The 23720-nt window shown below is 34.1% G+C and overlaps 1 protein-coding gene across 1 annotated transcript in view; it reads right to left on the reverse strand.

Annotated features, from left to right (window-relative positions):
• Positions 1-1308: 1308 nt before the first annotated feature.
• LOC126893432 (protein FAM8A1) overlaps positions 1309-23720 on the reverse strand; it is a 32603-nt gene continuing 10191 nt past the window's right edge. The window contains exons 2-4 of the mRNA XM_050663622.1: positions 18192-18348; positions 4472-4598; positions 1309-1666 (exon numbers count right to left, since the gene is read on the reverse strand). Coding sequence (XP_050519579.1) covers positions 1355-1666; positions 4472-4598; positions 18192-18348 — 596 coding nt within the window. The 3' untranslated portion in view covers positions 1309-1354. The remainder of the gene's footprint in view (positions 1667-4471; positions 4599-18191; positions 18349-23720) is intronic.

Consider the following 23720-nt stretch of genomic DNA (forward strand, 5'->3'; position numbering starts at 1 on the left):
AGGACGTCCGATGTTACAAAATCATCCGTGCCCAGGACGTCCGGCCAAACTCTCCTGGGGACGTCCGACTAAAATCTCCTTGGGACGGTCGTCCAAAACCTCCTTGGAACCTCCGACCAAACCTTTTTAGGGCATTATGTAAAATGTTTTCAGAAATTTTAAACATGGCGTTTAATTATTATTAAACAATGTTGAAAAAGTCTAAAATTATTTTATATAAATTTACTCATAATTTTTAAAGATGAAATCTTCATTTAAAATGAAAAACACATATTACCTGTTGTTGATCGACCAGGCCTAAAACCACTTTGGTATTCTCCACGAAGCTCCTCTGAATGTGCACTTAGGCGACCACATTGGCGACCATATAAGATACTCGAAAATATTTTGTAATTTGTAAGCTGTATTAAGGAGGGTTATTCCCCTATAGTTTCTACATTCCAATTGATCACCCTTTTTGTGTAGTGGGCAAACGATTCCAATACACCACTCTTCCGGGATTTGTTCTTCATTCCAGGCTCTCGGTATTATTGTATATATTTGATTAGTCAGAGTAGCACCTCCACACTTATAAGTTCCGCAGGTATACCATCACTTCCTAGAGATTTATTATTTTTAGGTGTTTTATTGCATATCTTACTTCTTGAATCGATGGAGGCACTAATGGTATATTGTTGCTTGCTCCTGGGATTTGGATCTCTACTCTTCTACTTCGATAGTAAGTAGTTCTTTATAGTGTTCGACCCACCTTTTCAATACTTCTTATTTTGTATTGAGTATGTGCCCCTCCTTATCCTTACATAGTCTTAGCCTTGGTTTGAATTCCTTTCTTGCATTATTTAAAGTTTTATAGAATTTTCTTGTTTGATTTTCCTTTTTTAATGCCTCAAGTTCTTCCAATATTCTATTTTCATAATTTCGCTTTTTTTCTTCTATGAATGCACTTCTCTTATCTTCTAAGATCTTTATATTTTTGCTGTTTTCTCGGGTTCTTCTATGCTGCATAAGTTTATATGCATCGTTTTTCTTGTAATGTCCTCACACTCAGCATCGAACCGGTCATCGCGTGATGGTGGTTTTTCTGGCCGTAGAATATTATTTGCTGCGTCTTTAATATTATTTTTACACATTTCCCATTGTTCGCTGATTGTTAGATTCTCATTAATTATGTATTTAGTTTCGTTATAGTTTTGAAACCTTTCTACCTTTTGCGAATTTTTGATGAGTTCAATATCAAGGCGCGTTGTTTTGGTACTTTATGGGCAAGTTGTTTCTTTAAGGGATATACAATATAAAATGAAATCATACTAACAATATCACATATGTAATTTGGCCGATAAATTTATAATAACATTTATAGATTGGAATGATAACTCATGAAATCCGGATGGTACTCCACAACAAGGCTCTTCGACATCATATCATAACAGGTTCGGTTTTGGGGGAAAATGTAAAATATGCATATTGGTAAGAAAAGACCTACAAGTAAATTTTTTAAAGTCGATCGTGTGAGCGACTTTTGCCAGCTTAAGGGTGCTGCATTTGTCACTGATACTGTTTCGGTTGGTCTGCTTGGTATTGGCGTTATAGTTTGCACTGATATCACCATAAGTCCCATATAGCGTTTCCCTGGAGTTGCCAGAAATTTGCCTTGCATAAAATAAGCCTACAACAAATTAACGTAATATTATGAACACATGGTAAAAAAGAAAATTTTGGATTTTGTTATTAATTATTTACTTCCCTCTATTTTAAAATTATTTTTATCTTTGTTTAAATTATTCGATCGCATTCCTCGATACCTCTTTTTGTTTCTCTTTGGCATTATATTTGCCATTTCTCGACTTACTTTTACGTGTTCGTGTCTGGATCCGACTACAGTTTTTCTGCCCAGTATCGGGCTACGCCTACACCCTTTTTATTTTCGAGCCATAAATCATCGAGGGTGCACTGTGATGGGCAAAGTCTGCATACTCTCAGGTGCTCTACGTTCTGTTTTTCCCCACATTCACAAAGTGCGTCGTTATCTGTCTTGATGCCCCATTTAATGAGGTTCTGTTTTACAGGGGCAACACCTGTGCGTATGGAGTTGATTGTCCGCCATGTTCTCCAGTCCAGGTTCATTCCATTAGATCGTTCTGGATGTAGGGGAACAGTTCAGGTGGTTCGATGCTGACATTTCTCATAAACCTTTTCCTTGATTTAACTCGGCTGGTTCCTGGCGGTTCGTCAAACCCGTATAATTGTCCTTTTATCCTTTTTACCTTTTATCCAAAGTTTGCCTGAACTTCTCCATATATTGTGAGGCGCATCTACGGTCGCTGATGATGCGAATCCAGCTGCCCGATATAGTAGGGATAGAGGGGTAGGCTTCACACAACCTGTAGTTATTCTACATGTTTCATTTAACGCCGTGGTGACTTGTTGGGCGTGTTTAGATCTACCCCAGACGGGGCAAGTATATTCCCCTGTTGAGAAACATAAGGCCTCAGCTGTCGACTTGAAGACCTAGGGGTTTGCACCCCACTTTTCCCCTACAAGTTTCCGGTGAAGGTTGTTTCTCGTAGAAACCTTTTGTCTTGTGATCTGACGGTGGAATTGATATGTTAGTGGCCGGTCTAGTATCACTCCAAGATATTTGGGCCTATCGGTATGTTCCAAGCGTTGTTCCTCCCAAGAAACATTCAGTTTTACATGCGCCAGATGGTTGTTGAGATGGAATGCAAATACTTGGGTTTTGGTAGGGTTTGGCTTTAATAAGTTTTGTTTGTAGTAAGTTTACATCATGTTTAAAACATCTTCCACTGTCGACTCTACTTGTGTCAGTGTTTTCTCTTTTACGGCGATACCAGTCGTCAGCGTAAACAAAACTCTCAGTCTGGGGATGTATTGGTTGGTCTTTGGTGTAGATGTTAAATGGGGACGGCGCCAGAACGCTTCCTTGAGGTAGGCCATTTTTTTGGGTTCTCCATCTACTCTTCTTTTCATTTAGCACAACGTAGAAGCGTCTATTACACAACAGTGATCTAATGATATTTACCAGGTTATAGTCAAGCACAGTGTTATATATCGGGAGCTGAGAACCATAGGGTTCCAAGCGACAGTTTGTACAAAACTTGTTTTTTAACAGAAATCTATTGTTCTTTGAGTTCTGCATCGCATGATATTGAAAGTTCTGTCATTCGTTAACATATAGCGCCACAGTCAACAGTGAAATCTAGTTCCAAGCGTACGAAATGCTTTAAAGTTCGAACCATATGGTTCCATGTACTACAGTGAGAGTATTGGTGAAAGTTAAATGTCAGTTTTATCAGTTAAAATTACCATTTTCTTGTTTTGCAATGTCCGAAAATGAATTTTGGGCGCATTATTGTAGCTTCGCTATCTACTAAAAAATAGCAATGAAAAATTATGAAAATAATTAATTTGATTAATTAATTATAAATTAATCAATTAATTAATTAATTAATTACATATAATTTATATTAATTAAAATAATTAATTTTAGTAAATTTCTATGCTTCCTTAATTTTCTTCTTCCTTCGTTTTTAAAAATTTCTCCCAACATCATGGTATACACTATTATTGTTTTCAGTGCTACAAAGTCAATAAAGTCTACAATGTTGACATAATATGTCATAATATGACATTTTTAAAACTTCAAATTTATTTAGGGACACAAAGTTCCAAGTACAGCGGTTACAGTGCCCTAAGGTTCCAAGTACAAGTGTAACATTTTGAAAAAACCATGAAATTTGCAATTTATACCACAATGACAACATTGATTTAAGAATCACTGTATTACCAAGTCCTTAAACAATAATTATATGACATATCTAGCAAAGTATAATTTTCTCATAACCGTTTTATTTGACAGCAAACTTTAAAATTCGTTTCCTGAAAATTTTTGTGAATGTCGCTTGGAACCCTATGGTTTTCAGCCCTCGATATCTTAATTAGCAAGGTTCTGTGGTTTATCGTACCATAGGCTGCTGTGAGGTTTATCAAGGCTACTCCCACTATCTCTTTCTGCTCAAATCACTCCTCTATGTACTCTGTTAGGTTCAGCACATTTCTCGACTTTGTTAGTAAGATGAAAGTTTCAAATATAGGAAAATATATTTGAACAATTAATAAAGTTTGCGACTCTTTGAGAGTAATGTGCTTTCAAGCAATAGGTAAGATAGACATACACTTTTTAGCACTATTTCTCTGTACTTTCAGTAATTTTGATTTACACCATAATTTGTGATCATCATCATCATTGGCTCTACAACCCATGGTGGGTCTTGACCTGTTCTAGAATCAGCTATTCCTTCCTATCCTTCGCCTTGGTTTGTAGTCACCTGACTATATATACTCTGTTTTTTTTTGGCGTATGATTCTGCAATTTATATCTCCAACTATGCTCATATTCCATTTAATTTTGAGGAATTTAGAATTTATTGCTTATTTTAAAAAGACAACTAACCTCGTATCCACATACTATTAGGCGATGCACAAGTTCCAATGTAAGGAGTTCAAATGCCATTGGTACTGTACCATCCGAATTTTCCAAATTTTTGTGGAACAACTCAAGACCATAATAGCCAGTGTCACTGAAAAAGTAAGCAGAATTAACATAAATTATAAAGTAGAACAGATGTATATATTAGTATGTAGTACATATTACTAAATTAAAAGTGTTTTTATTTGTCCAACAATACCCAAGTTTTACAATACCAGATTACCAGATAGTAAGCATTGTTGAAGATTACTATACAGAATTATACTCGTCCAGTATGGCAAAACCCGAAACCCACGATATGGAACGAAGAATACTAAATGTAGCATTGAAACACTACCAGAAATTACTAACGAGGAAGTTTAACTACCTTAAAACAGATGAACTACCTTAAAACAGATGAAAAATGGAAAAACTCCTGGAGACGACCGAATAGCAAAAGAGATGATTACAACTGGAGGTTGGCAAGTATTTTGGAGGCACTTAAAATCTTAATAAAAAAGTGTCTCTTTAAGGGTGCGTGCTATTCCAACCTCTTGGCAAAATGCGCAGGTACTTTTACTACACAAGAAAGGAGACCACAAACTCGAAAATTACAGACCAGTAAACCTGATTTTAAACAAGCATTTGATAGAGTATGCAGGGCTAGACTGTGGACAGCGATGCAGGAACTTGGCTTTCCAAAGAAACTAGTTGATACGGATGTGTATGGAACGGTTTCGATGTAAGGTGAGAGTTGGACAACAATACTCGGAGATATTTGAAATAAACAATGGACTAAAACAGGGAGATGCACTTTCACCATAACTCTTCAACTTAGCTCTGGAGCACATAATCAGAAGTGCAAGAATCGAAAAACCGAATACAGTATTTCATCGAGAAGGACCAAACTTACTACTGGCATTTGCAGACGATATCGATCTAATAGGAAACACACGATTAAGGATGAAGGAGACTTTCGTGAGGTTCAAGAAGGAAGCAGAGAAGATGGGGCTCCAAATCAATGAAAACAAGACGAAATATATGTATATGAGCCGCAATAACTAAAGCAGAGACAGAATCGCTCAGAACATCATCATCGATGACTTTAACTTTGAGCGCGTTAGAGAATTCAAGTATCTTGGAACAACAATAACTGAAGACAATAACGGATCACAAGAAATAAACAAAAGGATACAGTCCGGCAACAGATGTCTTTTTGCCCTCCAAAACCTTATAAAATCGAAACAACTAACAAGACGTACGAAGATACAAGTCTATAAAACAATCATACGACCCGTTGTGATGTATGGAAGCGAAACGTGGACGATAACAAAGGCAAACGAAGAGAGACTACGTGTTTGAGAAAGAAAAATCCTAAGGAAGATCTTTGGTCCTGTGCTGGATGAAGCATCAGGACAATATAGGATAAGAACTAACAAAGAGCTCGAAGAACTTTACCCAGACGCCAACATCATAAAAGAAATAAAGTCCAGAAGACTCCAATGGGCAGGACACCTCAGAAGACATTCTGACCAAAGAACAGTAAGACTGGTGTGGGAGGAAGTCCCAACTGGAAAGAGACCACGCGGACGACCTCGACTCCGGTGGCGAGATAATATAGCAGGAGACCTAAGCACTATGGACGTGGAGAATTGGATAGAGATTGCTCAAGACAGAAAACAGTGGAGGCGTGTTGTCGAGTCGGCTAAAACCCACGAAGGGTGGTAACGCCACGGAGTTAAGTAAGTAAGTAAGCCTGTTACAAACCTCCGTACAAACTGATTACCAAAATAATTACCAACAGACTATCAAATAAATTCGATAATTACCAGCCTGTTGAACAAGGGGCATTCCGCAAAGGTTATAGTACCATAGAGCACTTACAGACAATAAGGACACTTATCAAAAAGTGTAACGAATACAATGAATCTCATTTGGAATTTGTGGATTACAATAAGGCATTCGATTCCATAGAACTCTGGGCCGAATTAGAAGGAATGGATAACGTAAGGATTGATTCCAAATATAGAATACATACTCCCTAAATACATATACGGCAATGCAACTATGCAAATAAATGTATGAGGTCTAACAACAAGCAAAATAAGAAGGGAGAGAGGGGTTAGATAGTATATAAGACACTATCTCGCCAAAATTATTTACTCTTGCATTAGAAGATGCGTTCAAGAAGTTAAATTGGGAACAACGCCGATTTTTAAGTCATCTAAGATTTGCCGGTGACATAGTTCTCATAAGCAACAATACAGAGGAACTAATCTACATGCTAAAGGAGCTTAAACGAGAATCTGAGAAAATCGGTTTACAAATGAATTTAAATAAAACAAAAGTGATGACAAATCAAAATATCACAATCGACTTAGATGGAAGTGAAATCGAAAGTGTCAAAGAGTACATATACCTAGGTCACCCGATCAAACTAGGCCAACAGAATCAAACGGCAGAGATAACTAGAAGAATCCGAATGACTTGGGTAGTGGTAGGAAGACTTGATGATATGTTGATAAACAAAAATATACCAATAAATCTAAAGAAAAGGGTATTCAACAATTGTATTCTACCAGTTAGGACCTATGGAATGGAGACCATGACACTTACAGAGTTATCAGCCCATAGATTGAGAACGACACAGAGGGCGATCGAACGAACTATGTTAAGAGTATCTCTGAGGCAGTGTTGCCAATCGGCGTATAATTATCCGATTTGCGTATCTTTTTGAGAACTGTCGTATCTTCTTCGTATACACCCATACCTCGCTATACGGCCGCTCTGTATACGGCATTTCGCTATAACGGCCTTGTTCAATTACGGCACGGTTTCGATTTACGGCCTAAAATGTTTCGCTATAACGGCCCCATGTCATTCTCGAGCAAACGCAATCTTGATGCACACTCTTTTCTATTTTCACTGGTTTATGCATAATTTGAAAATAAAATGAGATGAGGACGCATCTAAGGAATATATCAACATTTTAAAGGGAATTATTGAAAAACTTGGTTATAAACCTGAACAAGTGTTTAACGTAGACGAAACAGGAATTTATTGGAAGCAAATGCCTGATTGCACGTACATTTCAAAAACCTAAAAATCTGCCCCTGGTTATAAATGGTCTAAAGAACGATTAACTTTGCTACTTGGTGCAAATGCCACTGGTGATTTTACACTAAAACCACTTCTAATATATTTGTCCGAAAATCCAAGGCCTATAGGGCTTTTCATGCACAGTCATTTGTTTCGAGCTTCTGTCATATGTCATATAATCCGTGTAGGTATATTATTATTATACATAGATTATACAACATGTATCAGAAGCTCGAAACAAATGACAATCGATGAAAAGCCCTATTACAGGACTAAATAAAAATCATTTACCCGTTATATAGAGATCCAACAAGAAAGCTTGGAGTTTATAGATCATTTTTGGTTTTTGGAATCTAATATTATTTTATATACCAGTGTATGTGCTTTTTTGTATGCATTTTTAATTTAAATAAAATAAAATGCATTTTTAACGACAAACCATGTCACAAAATTAACAAATCTGGAACCGATCCCATTAAATTTTTATGAATTTGTATTAGAATAATTGATTCGTTATACGGCGTTTCGATTTGCGGCTATGTTTCGTGGAACGTATCTAGGCCGTAAAGCGAGGTATGGGTGTATTTAAATAAATCGGATATTTGCGTATATTTTTAAGTGTATCTACCAATCTACTACAACAGACTAATAACAAAAATAAACTAAAAAAATCCGCTTCTCATTCATATATTGCCAACAACACATTAATTTGAACGTGCTAACAAATAAAATAAAAAATATGTGGGTAAAAACCCTTTGCAATAAATTAATCCGTCATAGGAACATAGATGAATAATGTGAAATTAAACATGGATGTCTAAAATATCCAATGTATTATGCTCTAGGTACCATTGGGCTCGAATTTGACTTGTTCACATGAGGACTATATGGTAGCAAGTCACTTTCTACCATATAGTCATCAAGTCATCATGTAAGATAAACGGTAAAACAGAAAATCCTCCAGTAAATTAAAAATTATTCTGTAATAAGTAGTCAGACAAAAAAATACCATTAGCAACATTGATTTTCATTACAGAATAATACGTTCTAACCAGGATGAAAGATGTAATTGGGAAATAATGAAAGATTGTGTACCAAGGTGAAAGATGTAATCGGAAGAATTGCGCAAATGAAATGGAACTGAGTAGTACACGTGACACGGCAAAATAACGATAGGTGGACAGGAAACATTGTGCATTGGAGACCAAGCGAGCACGGTCGTAGTGGAAGACTACAAAAACGATGGAAAATGGGGAGGCCTTTGTTCAGGAGTGGATGCAAACAGGCTGAAGAAGAAAAAGACCCAAGTTTTGATCTTCTCGGTACCCCGGTTAACCAAACTCGGATCAACCGAAACTCGAGTTAACCCAAAGATATCGCGAAGCGAAATGTAGGTACCTACAGTAATATAATATATGTAAACGATGCATTACTCATCGCGGTTAATACTAGCCTGACTTTGCCGCTTGATAATTACCCCCGCCTAACCATATTACTGCAGGCGTTTCAGTAGCCCCCAGTCGTGACTCTTACAAAGCTGTCCAAGTGAAAACTGCTATCAAAGAAGTTGAAAAGGGAAGTTGACTAAAGCTTCTTATAATTATAGCGATCGAACATATCTACCAGAACAACACAATAAAAGTAAAAGTATAAGATGAACTAACTAACTCAATTGAAGCTGGCAATGGGATAAGACAAGGGGATTCCCCGATGGATGAAATAGTAAAAAATTAAGAACTACAAAAAACCGATACCAAATGGGAGACAAACAACTTAAAATAATCTGCTATGCAGACGATGCAATACTAATTAATCTCAAAATGAAGATGATTTACAGCGTATGCGGCACCAATTTAATATAACCGCCAGAAAATTTAACATGTTAATTAATTGATTATGATAATTAAAAACAGAAGTGGAAGATCAAGTGAACAGAGCAAACAGAGCCGCAGGTTGCCTGAATGAAACAATATGGAGAAATAAAAATATCGGAAAAGAAATGAAAGGCAGAATTTACAAAACTCAGGCCAATAATGACATACGCGACAGAAACACAACCTGACACAGACAGGACAAAAATAATGCTAGAAACAGTAGAGATGATAACCCTTCGAAAAATCAATGGTAAAAAACACTATGCGACAGAGCTAGAAGTACAGATATACGACGGAGATGCAAGATGGAGAACATTAATAACTGGGTATGAAACAGAAGAGTAGAATGGAATGACCACATAAGCCGAATGACAACAAATACAGTAGTAAGGATAGCGAGGGACGGTCCCTAATAGGAAGAAGACGATCAGTGGGAAGACCACGAAAACGATGGAACGACAACTTACTGAAGACACATTAAAAAACCAGACAGAGTCATGTCTACACAGAAAGAAGAGGTTTCTTCTATACTGAGTACTGGGTAAAACCTAAGACTAAGACTAGATTTCAAGAGGAAACCGTAAGAAATTTTGACAGAAAAACATTGAAGACATCTTGAAAAATTAAACGCAGGTTTGTATATGTGGTTCACACAACAGTGAAGAAAAGGCATGCCGTTGCCAGGTCCAATATTGCAATAGAAAGCTACAATGTTAGCGAAGTTAGCTAACAAGAGGGCCCAAGAACAAATTTGCCCTTAAGTCTTAGATTCGTAGACATTTAATTTTTTCTAAAACATTTTGTAACGTTACAAACGGCACATCTTTGCTATTTTATTTTTAAATAATTATTTTATTCTATTTTCTTTAATATTTCATTAATAATTATCTTCTGTATTTGTTTTACCTGTTTTCTTCGTTAAAAACTCGTTGGCGCCCTCTTTTGTTATCCTCTATTTCCTATCTCTCTTTTCATCTAAAATTTAAATCATCATACGGAACGTACTTCATATATCCTTACTCTGTAAGTATCTGTCTTTTAATACGGAACATGCTTACCCATCTTTATGTACTTGGTCGTCATTTCAAATGTCGTTTTCAATGACAGTGACACTTCGTCTCTCAACAACACAGAGGGGTGTGGTGGAAAATTAATTTCACTATAAAAGCCAATTACAAGCTGATAATAGCTATTTATTTCCAAACTATCATCTCTTGGGGTAAGTTTTAACATCACTGTACAAAATTTTCTAAGCCTGTGTTAATTTTTTTTATAATTTTTTTATACCTAACCTCCTATCTTCTAAAAGCAGGTGTTCTAATATTTCTTTTCATCTATTAATATGCGTTTAGTAATCAAATTTTAACTAGTAATAATCAATCTTGATTCCATTTAATTTACCCTTTGCCATCTGCTACTTTTTGAATACTTTTTGGCAAGGTGTTTTTCTTTCTTCTTGATGTCAAACTTATACACGTTTTGTATTCTAGTTTTTGGATAAAAATCACTTTTCTCCCTTCGGGAGCCACCAGCTTTCATCACCGGTGATGCAAATTTAAAGGCAAGACGACAAGATGCATCGAACAGACAGCAGCACCCGACATCATTAGTTGCAGCGACCTAGGGCCACAACATCTGCCCAGGACTACAAGTCTACAGCTGTACCACCCGACATCAAGAAGATCTACCATCAAATACCACAAGCCATGCATAGGTATAATCTACAAATTGTTAGTTTTTGGCAAGAATTTGAATATATTTGTTAATGTATTTATTAAGTCATATTTCTATTATATCTTTGTTGAACAATAAACATGATTAGTTAAAGTATTGTTTTGTTTGCTTCCATTCCGAATTTTCATAGTTCATATTTAAGATTAGGACAAGACGAACACACATCTTGGGAGACTGAGCTAAGCTAGGGTGAACGATAGCTATCTTGGATGATTGGACTATTATTTTGGAATGGTATTTCAATTATCTGGGGTAGCCTATCGGTTCTTTGTTTCAATTTTTAGAAAAATCGAAATAAACAAAAATATATAGAATAAAAATGTATACCATTTTTATTCAGTTGCAATGCGAAGGCAAAACAATCTTACTTTTCAATTAGAATACGGAGTGCAATCCAGCTCTCTGAATCGCGATTTTCGATTCTTATTGGAATCTCATCGAAGAGAGCGCAGGCTTGTTCTCCATATCCTAACTGACCAGCACCGAGAGCTTTTCCCACACATTGCCACTGAAACAAATAAAATGAAAAACAACTGAAACAAAAATATATAGATGTGTATTTGCGTATAGGGAACTCTTATAAAAGTATAACTTATTTTTTGAGGACAATTCAAAAATGTAATCAAATGTAACTTTGATATACCACTATTTTTTGGAACACCCTGTATCATTCACATTATTTTTAAATTGCAGTGCTAATGACTCTGTATATTTCTATGAAGAAAAAAATTATAATATTAAGTTTTTTCATACAGAGACTTACGCATATAGGATGGGCCACCCTGTATATTAAAGTATATATACAGGGTGGATACCACTTATGGAATAAAATTATTTGTTTTGAAAACCATAAAAAACGTTGGGACCCGTCGATTTTTATATATAAATGTGCGCTTTAAACATAAATTCAAATGTACAGGGTGATTCACGCAAGGCTGGCCTAGTCCATAAGCTTTATTTTTAATAGAACACCCTGTATATTTATATAATTTTAAAGCTGTTAAACAACCTGATCTAAACGAACTATATCATGCAGGTTCTATTACGAATAATACAGGATGAAATTTTGAAATTATAAAGTGTGGAAACTACTTTGGAATAACATTGTTTGTGTTTTTATTTTTGAAAATTATAAGAAACTCTGGGACACGTCAACTTTTAAATTCTAATGTGCGCTTTTTATGGCGTATATTTAAATGTGCATTTAAATGAACAGGGTAATTCATGCAAGTATAGTGTAGTCATTTATCTTTATTTTTAATGAAACACCCTCTATATTTTTTATGTTTTAGAAGATACTTATTAACCTCATCTCATATGCACAAAAGATCTCTATAGGTCGAAGTGCTGAGAGGCTCCATAGCCTTAACGACCTCACATAATCTAATCTAACCTCATCTCAAAAAAGTATATTATGTAGGGTCTATTATGAATAATACAAGGTGAAATTTTGAAATTGTGTATAATTTTCATCAAGACATTAAATACATAAAATTTTGAAATTAATATTGGATCACACTTTCTGGACACTTATTTAGAATTAATGACAACAGACAAGTTAAAATGACATGGGAAGCGAGGCCGATAGCGAAAAACAGGAGAGGCCGACCAAGGAAAACCTGGAATACAAGTGTTATGGAAATATTGAAGAATGGAGGAAAATCGTGGCAGGAAGCCAAAGCATTAGCTCGACACAGAAGAAAATGGCGTAAATTCGCAGAGAATTACGAGTAAAGAAGACACCTCAACACTTTCCGGTATAAGAGGAACATTAATTATGTATGTTCAATAATGGTATTTTTTAAATAGCTAAATACAGACATCAATTTTAATATAATATGTATAATATAATATAATATTTATTGACGGAAAACTCCATTTTACAATTAAAATTAAAAGTCAAAATTAAACATTGAACACAAGTTAACTTACATTACTTACAATTAAACTAACGACATCAAAAAAAAATTTAAAATCAAATTAAAATAATTCACGTGAAATAGTCCTTTTAAAAGCATTTAGTGTGACTCCCATAAAGTCTATATTTGGAAACTCATTTACACTAGAAACAATTCTATTTAAAGGCATATTTTCTGCATGACGTGTATTGCATCTAGCGGATAGCAAGGGACATATTCTCAAATTCCTAGCTGGAACATAAAAATCTATTCGACCCAGAATGCTAGTTGCAACAATAATACCATTTAACACCTTAAATACGAAATTAAGGTCAAAGTATCGCCTGCGATCCTCTAGACGCTGCAAATGAAACATCTGCATGACCTGACTGGAATTCAATTGCATTCCTCTAATACCTAATCTATACCGCAGATATCTAACGAATTTATTTTGAATCCATTCAATTCGATATTTGTGATTCTCATAACTTGGACTCCAAATCACTGAACAATATTCTAGTAATGAACGAACATAACTCAAAAACGATCTCACAATTACAAACAAATTATTAAAATCATATGACATTCTGATGACTAACCCTAATGTCCGATTAGAACGCGCAATAATGGCATCATAATGGTCCACGAAACTTAGCTTACTATCTAGTAACACACCTAAATCCTTAATTACCTGAACCCTAGATAAATCCACATCTCCTATCTTGTATTTAAAATCACTGGTGGTCTTATTACGTGAAAAAATAATATATGAGCATTTCGAAGCATTCAATCTAAGATTATTTTCCTGGCACCAATGTACTAAAGAATCCAAGTCTCTCTGCAAACCCTCACAATCAGATTCTGACCTAATGCATTTAAATATCTTTAAGTCGTCTGCAAATATCAGATATTCAGATTTAAAGTTCCTGCCAATATCATTTACCAACAACAGAAAAAGCTTAGGACCCAAATGGGAACCCTGCGGAACCCCTGACACGGCTTCAAATCCATTAGAAACACATCCTGCTGATCTTACTTGCAATGTTCTTCCTTGCAAATACGAAGTAAACCAAGCTAATAAAGAACCAGTGATACCAAAGTTTCTCAGCTTTGTAATTAAGACATTATGATCTAGTAGGTCAAAGGCCTTACTGAAATCGTGTATATAGAGTGCACCTCGTAACCCTCATCCATTGCTGTACCTATACTATCGATATACAAAAAGAGGTTAGTGAGAGTAGAACGTCCGCCTACAAATCCATGTTGGTTGTCCGTAATAATGTTCCTAAAACAATTATCCAAACTTGGCAAAACCATTTTTTCAAATACTTTAGATAAGGCTGACTGAATACAAACTGGCCGATAATTTTTGATATCACTATGATCTCCTGCCTTGAAAATAGGACACACAAAGGAATGTTTCCATCTGTTCGGGAAAATTCCCGTCTGGAGAGATTTATTAAGAACATATACTAATGGTTCACACAAGGGCACTGCACTTTCTCTTAGGAACAAATTCGGTATCAAATCAGGGCCAGCCCCTTTATTGACATTTAATGACAACAACACATTCAGTAACTTGTCAAAAGTGACTTCGAGGTTACTAATTTCCACCTCCAGCTGTTGTGAGAAAATTTCATTACTCTCCAGGTTATCGAGAGATTTACCATTAAAAGTGCTGTATACAGCACCAAAATGTTTCGCAAACAACTCTGTTATTTTTTGTTTGTCATTCTCACTTTCCTCACCTAGAAACATAGAGCCAGGGAGAGCACCATGTCCGTTGGCTTTATTTTTGATGAACCTCCAAAATTCACCAGCGTTCTCATTCATTCTCACTTCCATCTTTGAAACGTAAGCATTGTAAGACTACTTAGTGAGTGATGAGCATTCATCTCTCAAATTTTTAAATTCAATATTGGCTCCGTGCGTCTCCCCTCTACTTACAGTCACGTGACACGCTGTCAGATTTTGTCAGGACGTTTTAACATTGAGTCTTAAGGGATTATTTTGTTAAACTTGAATATTTTATTTTGTAGTGATTATAACCGAATACAATTGTTAGAATTCATTAGTTATTAATTTATACTGTAATTTATAGTGCAACAAAAATATTTTCTTTTTCGTTAATAAAGATTTATTGACATAAACTGCGATAGTGAGGTTATGTATACAAAATCAAACTTATAATCAATATTGGAAAATGAAGAATTTATATCAGATTAAGTGCGTTTTTATTTTTTGTTTATATTAATACATAATATCACTAGCGTGACACGGCATTTTTTTTAAATGTCTCATGTAAACATACACAAAGCGTCCTGATAAAATTTCAAAAAACCGCCACCATGAGCAGGTCGGTCGATTTTGCTTTGACACTTTGTTAACGCTCGGAGCGAATAGTGGTGATACTTATTTGTAGTTTTATATTTTTTATGCGCAATCTTTTTGGCAATGACTTTACTCTTAAGTTCAGATGAGAACCAAACAGGAAAATTCGATCTTTTTACAGATATCTTTGGTACAAAAAGTTCAATTGCGTTCCAAATAATGGAATAAAAAGCATCTAAAATGTCATTTACATCCTCTAAACAGTACAACTCAATCCAATTGATCTGAAGCAAATAATTATTCAAGGCACCATAATCCGCCTTGTGAAAGTTATAATAAATATTAGTTTCCAAACTGATATATTGATTATCAAATAATATTAATGCTTCAAGTGAGGGATGATACCTGTCACACGTCATTAAAGCTTCCGCTTTTTTTAGATTTAAATAAGTATCAGAGAAACACAGATCAAGAATTGAGTCATACTGGTTTTTAAAATAATTATATTGACCTAATCCTAAAAAATTGAACTCGTCACAAAACAAAATTTCAGTATCATTACTTATATTTTTAGCAGTCGTCTCACCGTCCCATATCAGATTTGATAGATTATAATCCCCAAATAATACTAGTTTAGAATCTTTATACTTATTCATAATTAGTTTTACATTTACAGTATCAATGTGATTGGAATAAACATCCAATCTAGATCTGGGCGGAATGTAGATACAGCCAAAAACATATTTAATGCAATTAATAGTAATTCCAGCAAAAACCTGTTCTACATTTGAACTGGCAATTTCCACTAGACAAGAACAGATATCACTTCTAACTGCTATTAACACTCCACCTCCTCTTGATTTCTCGCTGGAAATATGATCACGGTCCCGACGGTATACGGTATATAAATCACAGAAAACTTCATTACTTTTAATTTCAGGACCAAGCCAACTCTCTGTTAGGAAAATAACGTCATATGCAGCTGAACAGGATGTCAAATATATGTCCTTTAGCTTCGTACGCAGACCACGCACATTTTGGTAGTAAAGTGATAGACTATTCATACCATATGCTCGCATTTGGGAGATTTTTGGATTCTGGTGGTTTTGTTCTTTTACCTTTGAAATAAACGGGTTACCATTCTTGTATCGTATTGCCAAATTTGATTCACCATTTCTTCTACGCCTATCAAGTTATTCATATAATTTCTTGAGATGATTTCGTTGCATTTGAGTAAGATCTGATTTAATCAATATGCTCGATGGCTTCAACTTATGTTTGTTTTTAAGACATGCAATCACTATGGTATTATTTTGAAAAATTACCTTAAGTGGTCTTGGCCTGTCACTACTGCTATTACCACGTCCTACCCTCAAAACCTTAAACTCAGTTGCTCCAACCTCCAGTTTCGTTAGTACTTCTCGAGTATTTGCCTTGTCATGATCTATTCTCTCATTAGTAACCTTAGATTGGCTCTCATCAACATTATAGATTAGTATATTTTTAGATCGACTACTTCTATCTTCTAATTCCAGGAACATATCTTGCTCATCTTTGATAATAGATACACTTTGATTTCTTATCTCTTCACTTCCATTTCCACACATGGTTTCAATTTTTTCTTGTAACCCTTCAAATTTCTTTTCTAAAGTTTCAACTTTCGCCTCATTAGATTTTACAGACGCTTTAATTGTATCTATTGTTGACTGCACTTCAGTCCTCTGATTTAACAATAGGTTAATTATGTGAACAGTAACTAGTACATCTTTATTGGTAGTGGTACTTTTCTTTAATAAATTATTTATTTCATCCTTGATTGCAGTTTCACTCTCTACAGCATCCACAGTATTGCACAGTAGACTTGAAAAATCAGCATTGGGCACCTGTTTTCCATTGTCAGCACTTTCTTTTGATACCGAATTTTTCCGGCTATTTGAAGCAGAATTCAAAGATAATCTCTTCACCACCGTCTCTTTGCATACTTTACATTCCCAGTTATGCGATTTAGTTTTGCGAAAGTCAGCACAGACTTTTTCATATTCACTTTTAGTCAATCCCGTGCATCCCTTATGGACCCATGAGCAACAAGTGATACACTCAATGGAAATTTGCTTTGGTTTAACCTCCCGGTCACAATAAAAATAAATGCACACACTTGCCATCTTCCAAATATAATGTCTTATTATCTTAATAATCAGTCACCTCAACTCCTTTATTTTTCTAAACTAAGTATCAATATATTGGGTTTTGTATTTAATTTCACTTTGCATTATTCGTTATAGACCCTACATAATATAGTTTGTTAAGATGAGGTTGTCAAAAAGCTTTTACACACATAAAACATATACAGGGTGTTGTAGACTATGCTAGACTTACATGAATCACCCTGTATATTTGGATTTAAAAGTTGAGGTGTACTAGCGTCGTTTATAATTTTCTAAAACAAGGACATGGACAATTTTATTCACACTAGCGAGTGGTTTTCACACTATATAATTTCAAAATTTCACCCTGTAATATTTATAATAGACCCTACATGATAATATCAACTATATTAGAGTTCGTAAGTTGTTAAGGAGCTTGTAAAAATATACAGGGTCTTCCATTAAAAATCAAGCTTAGGGATAGCTAGGCTGCGTGAATCGCCCTGTGTATTCAAATTTATGTTTAAAAAACGCACATGTACCTATATATAAAAAAAGTCGACGGGTCCCTAAGTTAAATCAGTCCCTACATTGATCCCACCTTGAACATATAATATATTCTTACATAATGTCAAAACTTTCCAATAGGAGAAATGTCAGTGCTACTTTCAACAACAAAAGGAGCAAGAAGTCCATCAACTCTGCTGCTGCTCTCTTCCAAAGGGGAGGTATAATGAATTCATAGATAGGTGGGGGTTGATTATTTTGTGCAGGTTGTCGAGCTGGAATTTAAAAAATCTTAATATTATTGAACTTAAAGATAAAAAATTATTGAGCAATATCAAATTTTAGTAGTGAAATAAAAGATAACAAAATTTATTTGAGGTTATGAAGACGGTAGGGTAGATATTAATAAAAAGAGTTAAGGATAGTACAGTTCTATACTACAAGAAAAAGGAGAGTAACATTTAACAGTCAAACAAATTTAAAAGGTTCTAGATGTTAGGGCACACGGTTATACCAATAAGAACTTAGATATGGAAATATTTAGTTTTATTTAAAAACAGTATTTTACAAAGGCTAACAAATAAGGGATAACAAAACAGCAAAACAATAAACATACACATACACAAGGCTTTAGTAAACACAATTCAAGAAATTTGGATAATCAGAATAAACTTTGAAACAATACATTCAAGTTCAATTACTGCTGACTTTAAGTTAGTTACAAAAGATGTTGCATAACAATCAAAGAGGATACTGACAAACTAAAAAATTCATGTGTAATACAAGATAATATGGTGAATAATACATATACACCATGTGTCTCTATATTAGTATTGTTACAAATGACAACATCATCAAATGATTAACTAATCTTCCTGGCTTTAACAATAAATAATATCTAAAAGTAAAACAGTGAAAACTTTTGTTTTCAATACTTCACAAAATGTATTAGAACTATGTCACTACAGCTGTTTCGGTAGAGTGCCTTCCTCAAGTGATTTATTTTACTACGAGTCTGCATTTTAAAGTCTCTTAACTAAATAGGTTGAGGAGTGGGGGAGCTGTTTGTTTCAAGTTGGTCATTCAGAATTAAATTTGTATTTCTTAATTTGTTAATTTCCATATATTCTAATAAAGATAGCTTGAACCTTTATTTTGAATATGATGAATTTGAAACTGTTCATTAAAAGAATGATTATGCTCTACTATAGAAAGTGAAGTATGTATGTAGAATCTGTTTTTCTATTGTTCAAATCCCTTTTGTGTTCCGCTATCCGTTTGTCAAAGGTTCTGCCAATTTGACCGATGTTAGTTTTTTGAGTCACCACATGTAATTTTGTAAACATCACTCTGTAATTGCTTTTTCTTTCGGCTCTTATTGTTCTTAATTTATTTGATTCAGCTGTCATTAGTTCTGAACAGAACAGATCTCGTTTTCTGACGAGATTGCTTTGGTCATATCAAGGTCACAAAAAGATCTTTTTTTACTCTATGGTTATACCGAATCTGCTCTTTCTTTTTTGTGTGTTTTGATGTTGAAGTTTTCTTGCTTCTTCAGTATCATTTGAGCTAGAATATGGTACAAGACAATTTATGTGGAAAACTTTTGGTTTTCCTTTTGGCAATTTCTTAATTTGATGTATCATTAATTCTATTTAGGAGAAACTCCTAAACATTTCCTACCAGACTGTATCAAAGACAGCAGGTCTACAAAAACAACGGTTTACTGTAAAGAGACCGAAATCATTAGACCGAAAGCAGTAGACCGAACTCATTAGACCGAAAAGCACTTTACCGAAACCTCACTAGACCGAACAGCAGAAGACCGAAAAGCAGTTCTTTTTACTTGTCGCAGTAAAAGAGATAAGACTAATGTAATTACAACTAAATGTTATTTGGATGGTTATTATAAACAGTTAAAATGGTGTCAACGTCACTCTACCCTTAATTTATTTTTACCTTCACTAATTTGTTTAACGGATAAAAATTATTTTATATCAGACTGAGTAACAATTTACACAGTCTATACAGGGTGTTTCATTGGGAAAGTAACATACGTTAACTGTAGAAAGAGGACACTTAGGCGGTCTTAAAAATACCATACTTAATGGGTCTTACTCCATTAATAACAAAGATACTGGGTGTTTTATCTATTTTGCCATTTTCTTAATTGGTTCATAAGTTTTTAACCACACTGTATATTTATTTTATATTTGGCACGCAAATATCATTTAAGGTGTACAATAAATTAATTTATTTACAATTGTAGAAAATCCAGGTCCGGATTAAAAATATTTGAAAAATGTTCCGACCCAAAAACAACACCCTGTACATTAAATTTTTTTAAAATCGATTTTTCAGTTGAAAAGGGGATGAAAATCCCAATTTAGTGGTATACTTTGAGTTTTCGGCAAAATGATTTTTCTGGTCAAATTTTGAGTTTGAATTCTGAAATTATGTGAATTGCGAGAGCTCTAAGTAGAAAAAAATTGAAATACAGCTTACAACTTGTCAACCGCACTGTATATTGATTTTATATTTAACACGCGAATATTCTTTTAGGTACCCAATCAATTAATTTACTTACAATTATAAAAAATCCAGGTCCGTATTAAAAAATATTGTATAAATGTTCCGAAACAAAAAAATACCCTGTATATTAAATTTTTTTAAATGGATTTTGCATTTGAAAAGAGGATGAAAAACTAAATTTTTTCTACGAGCCTGCAAAAATGTCCGCTTTCGCGCACGCGTTTCAGTTTAGAAAGTTTTACTTTTCCGCACGCGTTTTACTTTTCCGCATGCGTGTTAATTTAGATATGGTAATATGGCCTTAAAGTAATTATAATACATGCAATAAACTAATATTTAGATATTATTTATTAATTTATTTCAAATATATCTTATTGTGTTCATGTCTTAATGAAATTAACGCGAGAATTCGATGAAATAAAATAATGTTGACATAATATTCGAAAGTCAAATCAGTAGACAATAACAGTGGTTTTGAATCGTCGTCATGGAAACCAAGATCGTCGTCATGTTAACCAATTATACTGAAAGTTTGGTTTTGACAACCTTGTCAAAGAATTAATTTGTGTATGTATTTTCATATTAATTAAATTAATTGATTAAGATTTGGTCATTTTTTAAAGACTCGTAGAAAAAATATTGTTCCTAACGCTTGCAGAAAGTCTCTTTTCCGCACTCGACTGCTTGCCGAACTCCCGCTTCGCGTCGTTCGGCAAACTGCAGTCGCGTGCGGAAAAGTATGACTTTCTGCACTTGTTAGGAAAATAACTATAGTGGTATACTTTGAATTTTCGGCAAAATGATTTTTCTGGTAAAATTTTGAATTTGAATTCTGAAATTATGTCAATTGCGAGAGCTCTAAGCAGAAAAAATTCAAATGCGACTTAATTTTAATTAATACCATTATTTAATCTAAATTGGTAAAATGTTAACATTTCAGTGTTTTTTAATTATGTGTGACAAATAGTTTATGGCGAAAATTCATCTTTAAATAATGAATAAATAATAAAGAGTCAATAAAGAATACATAAATTTAATCAACAAAGTATCTTAAAATTATAACAAACAGCGAAAATTTGCAGTATAATAACTATTCAAAACTAAAGCACTTATTCAAAATTACCACCATAAAAAATTATTGTTATGTGTGCAAATGTTAATATTTTACCAATTTAGATTAAATAATGGTATTAATTAAAATTAAGTCATATTTTAATTTATTTTACTTGGAGCTTCGCAATGCACATTATTTCAGAATTCAAATTCAAAATTTTACCAGAAAAATCATTTTGCCGAAAATTCAAAGTATACCACTAAATTTAGTTTTCCATATTCTTTTCAAATGCAAAATCCATTAAAAAAAAATTTAATATACAGGGTATTTTTTTGGGTCGGAACATTTATACAATATTTTTTAATCCGGACCTGGATTTTTATAATTGTAAATAAATTAATTGATTGGACACCTAAAACAATATTCGCGTGTTAAATATACAATCAATATGCAGTGCGGTTGACAAGTTGTAAGCTGTATTTCAATTTTTTTCTAACAGCTCTCGCAATTCACATAATTTCAGAATTCAAATTCAAAATTTTACCAGAAAAATAATTTTGCCGAAAATTCAAAGTATACCACTAAATTTAGTTTTTCATCCTCTTTTCAACTGAAAAATCTATTTTAAAAAAATTTAATGTACAGGGTGTTGTTTTTGGGTCGGAACATTTTTCCAATATTTTTTAATCCGGACCTGGATTTTTTACAATTGTAAATAAATTAGTTTATTGTACACCTTAAATGATATTTGCGTGCCAAATATAAAATAAATATATAGTGTGGTTAAAAAGTTATGAAACAATTAAGAAAATGGCAAAATAGATAAAACACCCAGTATCTTTGTTATTAATGGAGTAAGACCCATTAAGTATGGTATTTTTGAGACCGCCTAAGTGTCCTCTTTCTACAGTTAACGTATGTTACTTTCCCAATGAAACACCCTGTATATAAAATAATACAAAAAAAATACAATAAACAAAAAGACAGATACCTATACAAAATCTTAGCATAATTTACTGCAAAATTTTTAAATTTATTTACCATTTCGGTCTAATGCTGTTCGGTCTAGTGAGGTTTCGGTAAAGTGCTTTTCGGTCTAATGAGTTCGGTCTACTGCTTTCGGTCTAATGATTTCAGTCTAATTGTCTTGTACCAAAAACAACTGATGTCCTTGCTTTTGGAAATCAGTCTCCATAATATGTCTAGTAAGACTTGGTATATTTAGCTTCTATTTGGCAAGTCAGCTTGCTCTGGGGTGACATTGTTGGCCATACTCTGTTGGACAACAGCCTTTTCAGCAGTTTATAGCAGCAATTTAAGAGAGCTATTGGTCTGTATCTCTCTGACTTGTCATGTGGGTTGTTTGGTTTTAATATGGAGATTATTATTACAGTTTTGACAGCTTATAGTATGATTACTATTAATAATATGTTTGAATAAAACTTATAAGTCCATTTTACATTGTTTTACAGCTTAATACAAGGAACTCAGGATGTATTCTATCAAAGACTGTTGTTTTGCCTGTTCTGATGCCAGTTGGAGCAGTTGATAGTTCTTTTTTGGTAAAGACACCAGAGAATTCTGGATTAGATGGTGCTCCTCAGCATAGTCTGCTTCTTTTTTAATGAATCATGTATGCTGTTGATCTTGTGGAGCTCTAAATGAGAAATAAGTCTGGAGGTTATCTGTATGATGTATTCAAGTATGTACTTAGTTCAAGGGTTGCTTTCACCAAGTTTTTTAATAGACTACATGATTGTCTACTTCAATTTTTTAAATTCAATCAATTCAATTGGCTTCCATCTATCTTTATCTGGATGTGTTATCTAGTTTTTCCACAAGCTCAGTTATGTCAGGACTGCTATTCTCTACACAGGTGATAGATGGTACATGGTACCCATCTTGAATGTATCTAATTATGGGTTTTTGCTCGCAGGTGTACTGACTATTCCATGGTGTAAATCTAAATGTGCCCGTTAACATGAAATATACAGGGATGGCCCAACTGTGGCTCACGAGCCACATGCAGCTCTTTAAAGGATTCTTTGTGGCTCTTGATAT

The sequence above is a fragment of the Diabrotica virgifera genome, chromosome 10 (genome assembly GCF_917563875.1).
Source record: "Diabrotica virgifera virgifera chromosome 10, PGI_DIABVI_V3a".
In the NCBI taxonomy this organism is placed as follows: Eukaryota; Metazoa; Arthropoda; class Insecta; order Coleoptera; family Chrysomelidae; genus Diabrotica; species Diabrotica virgifera.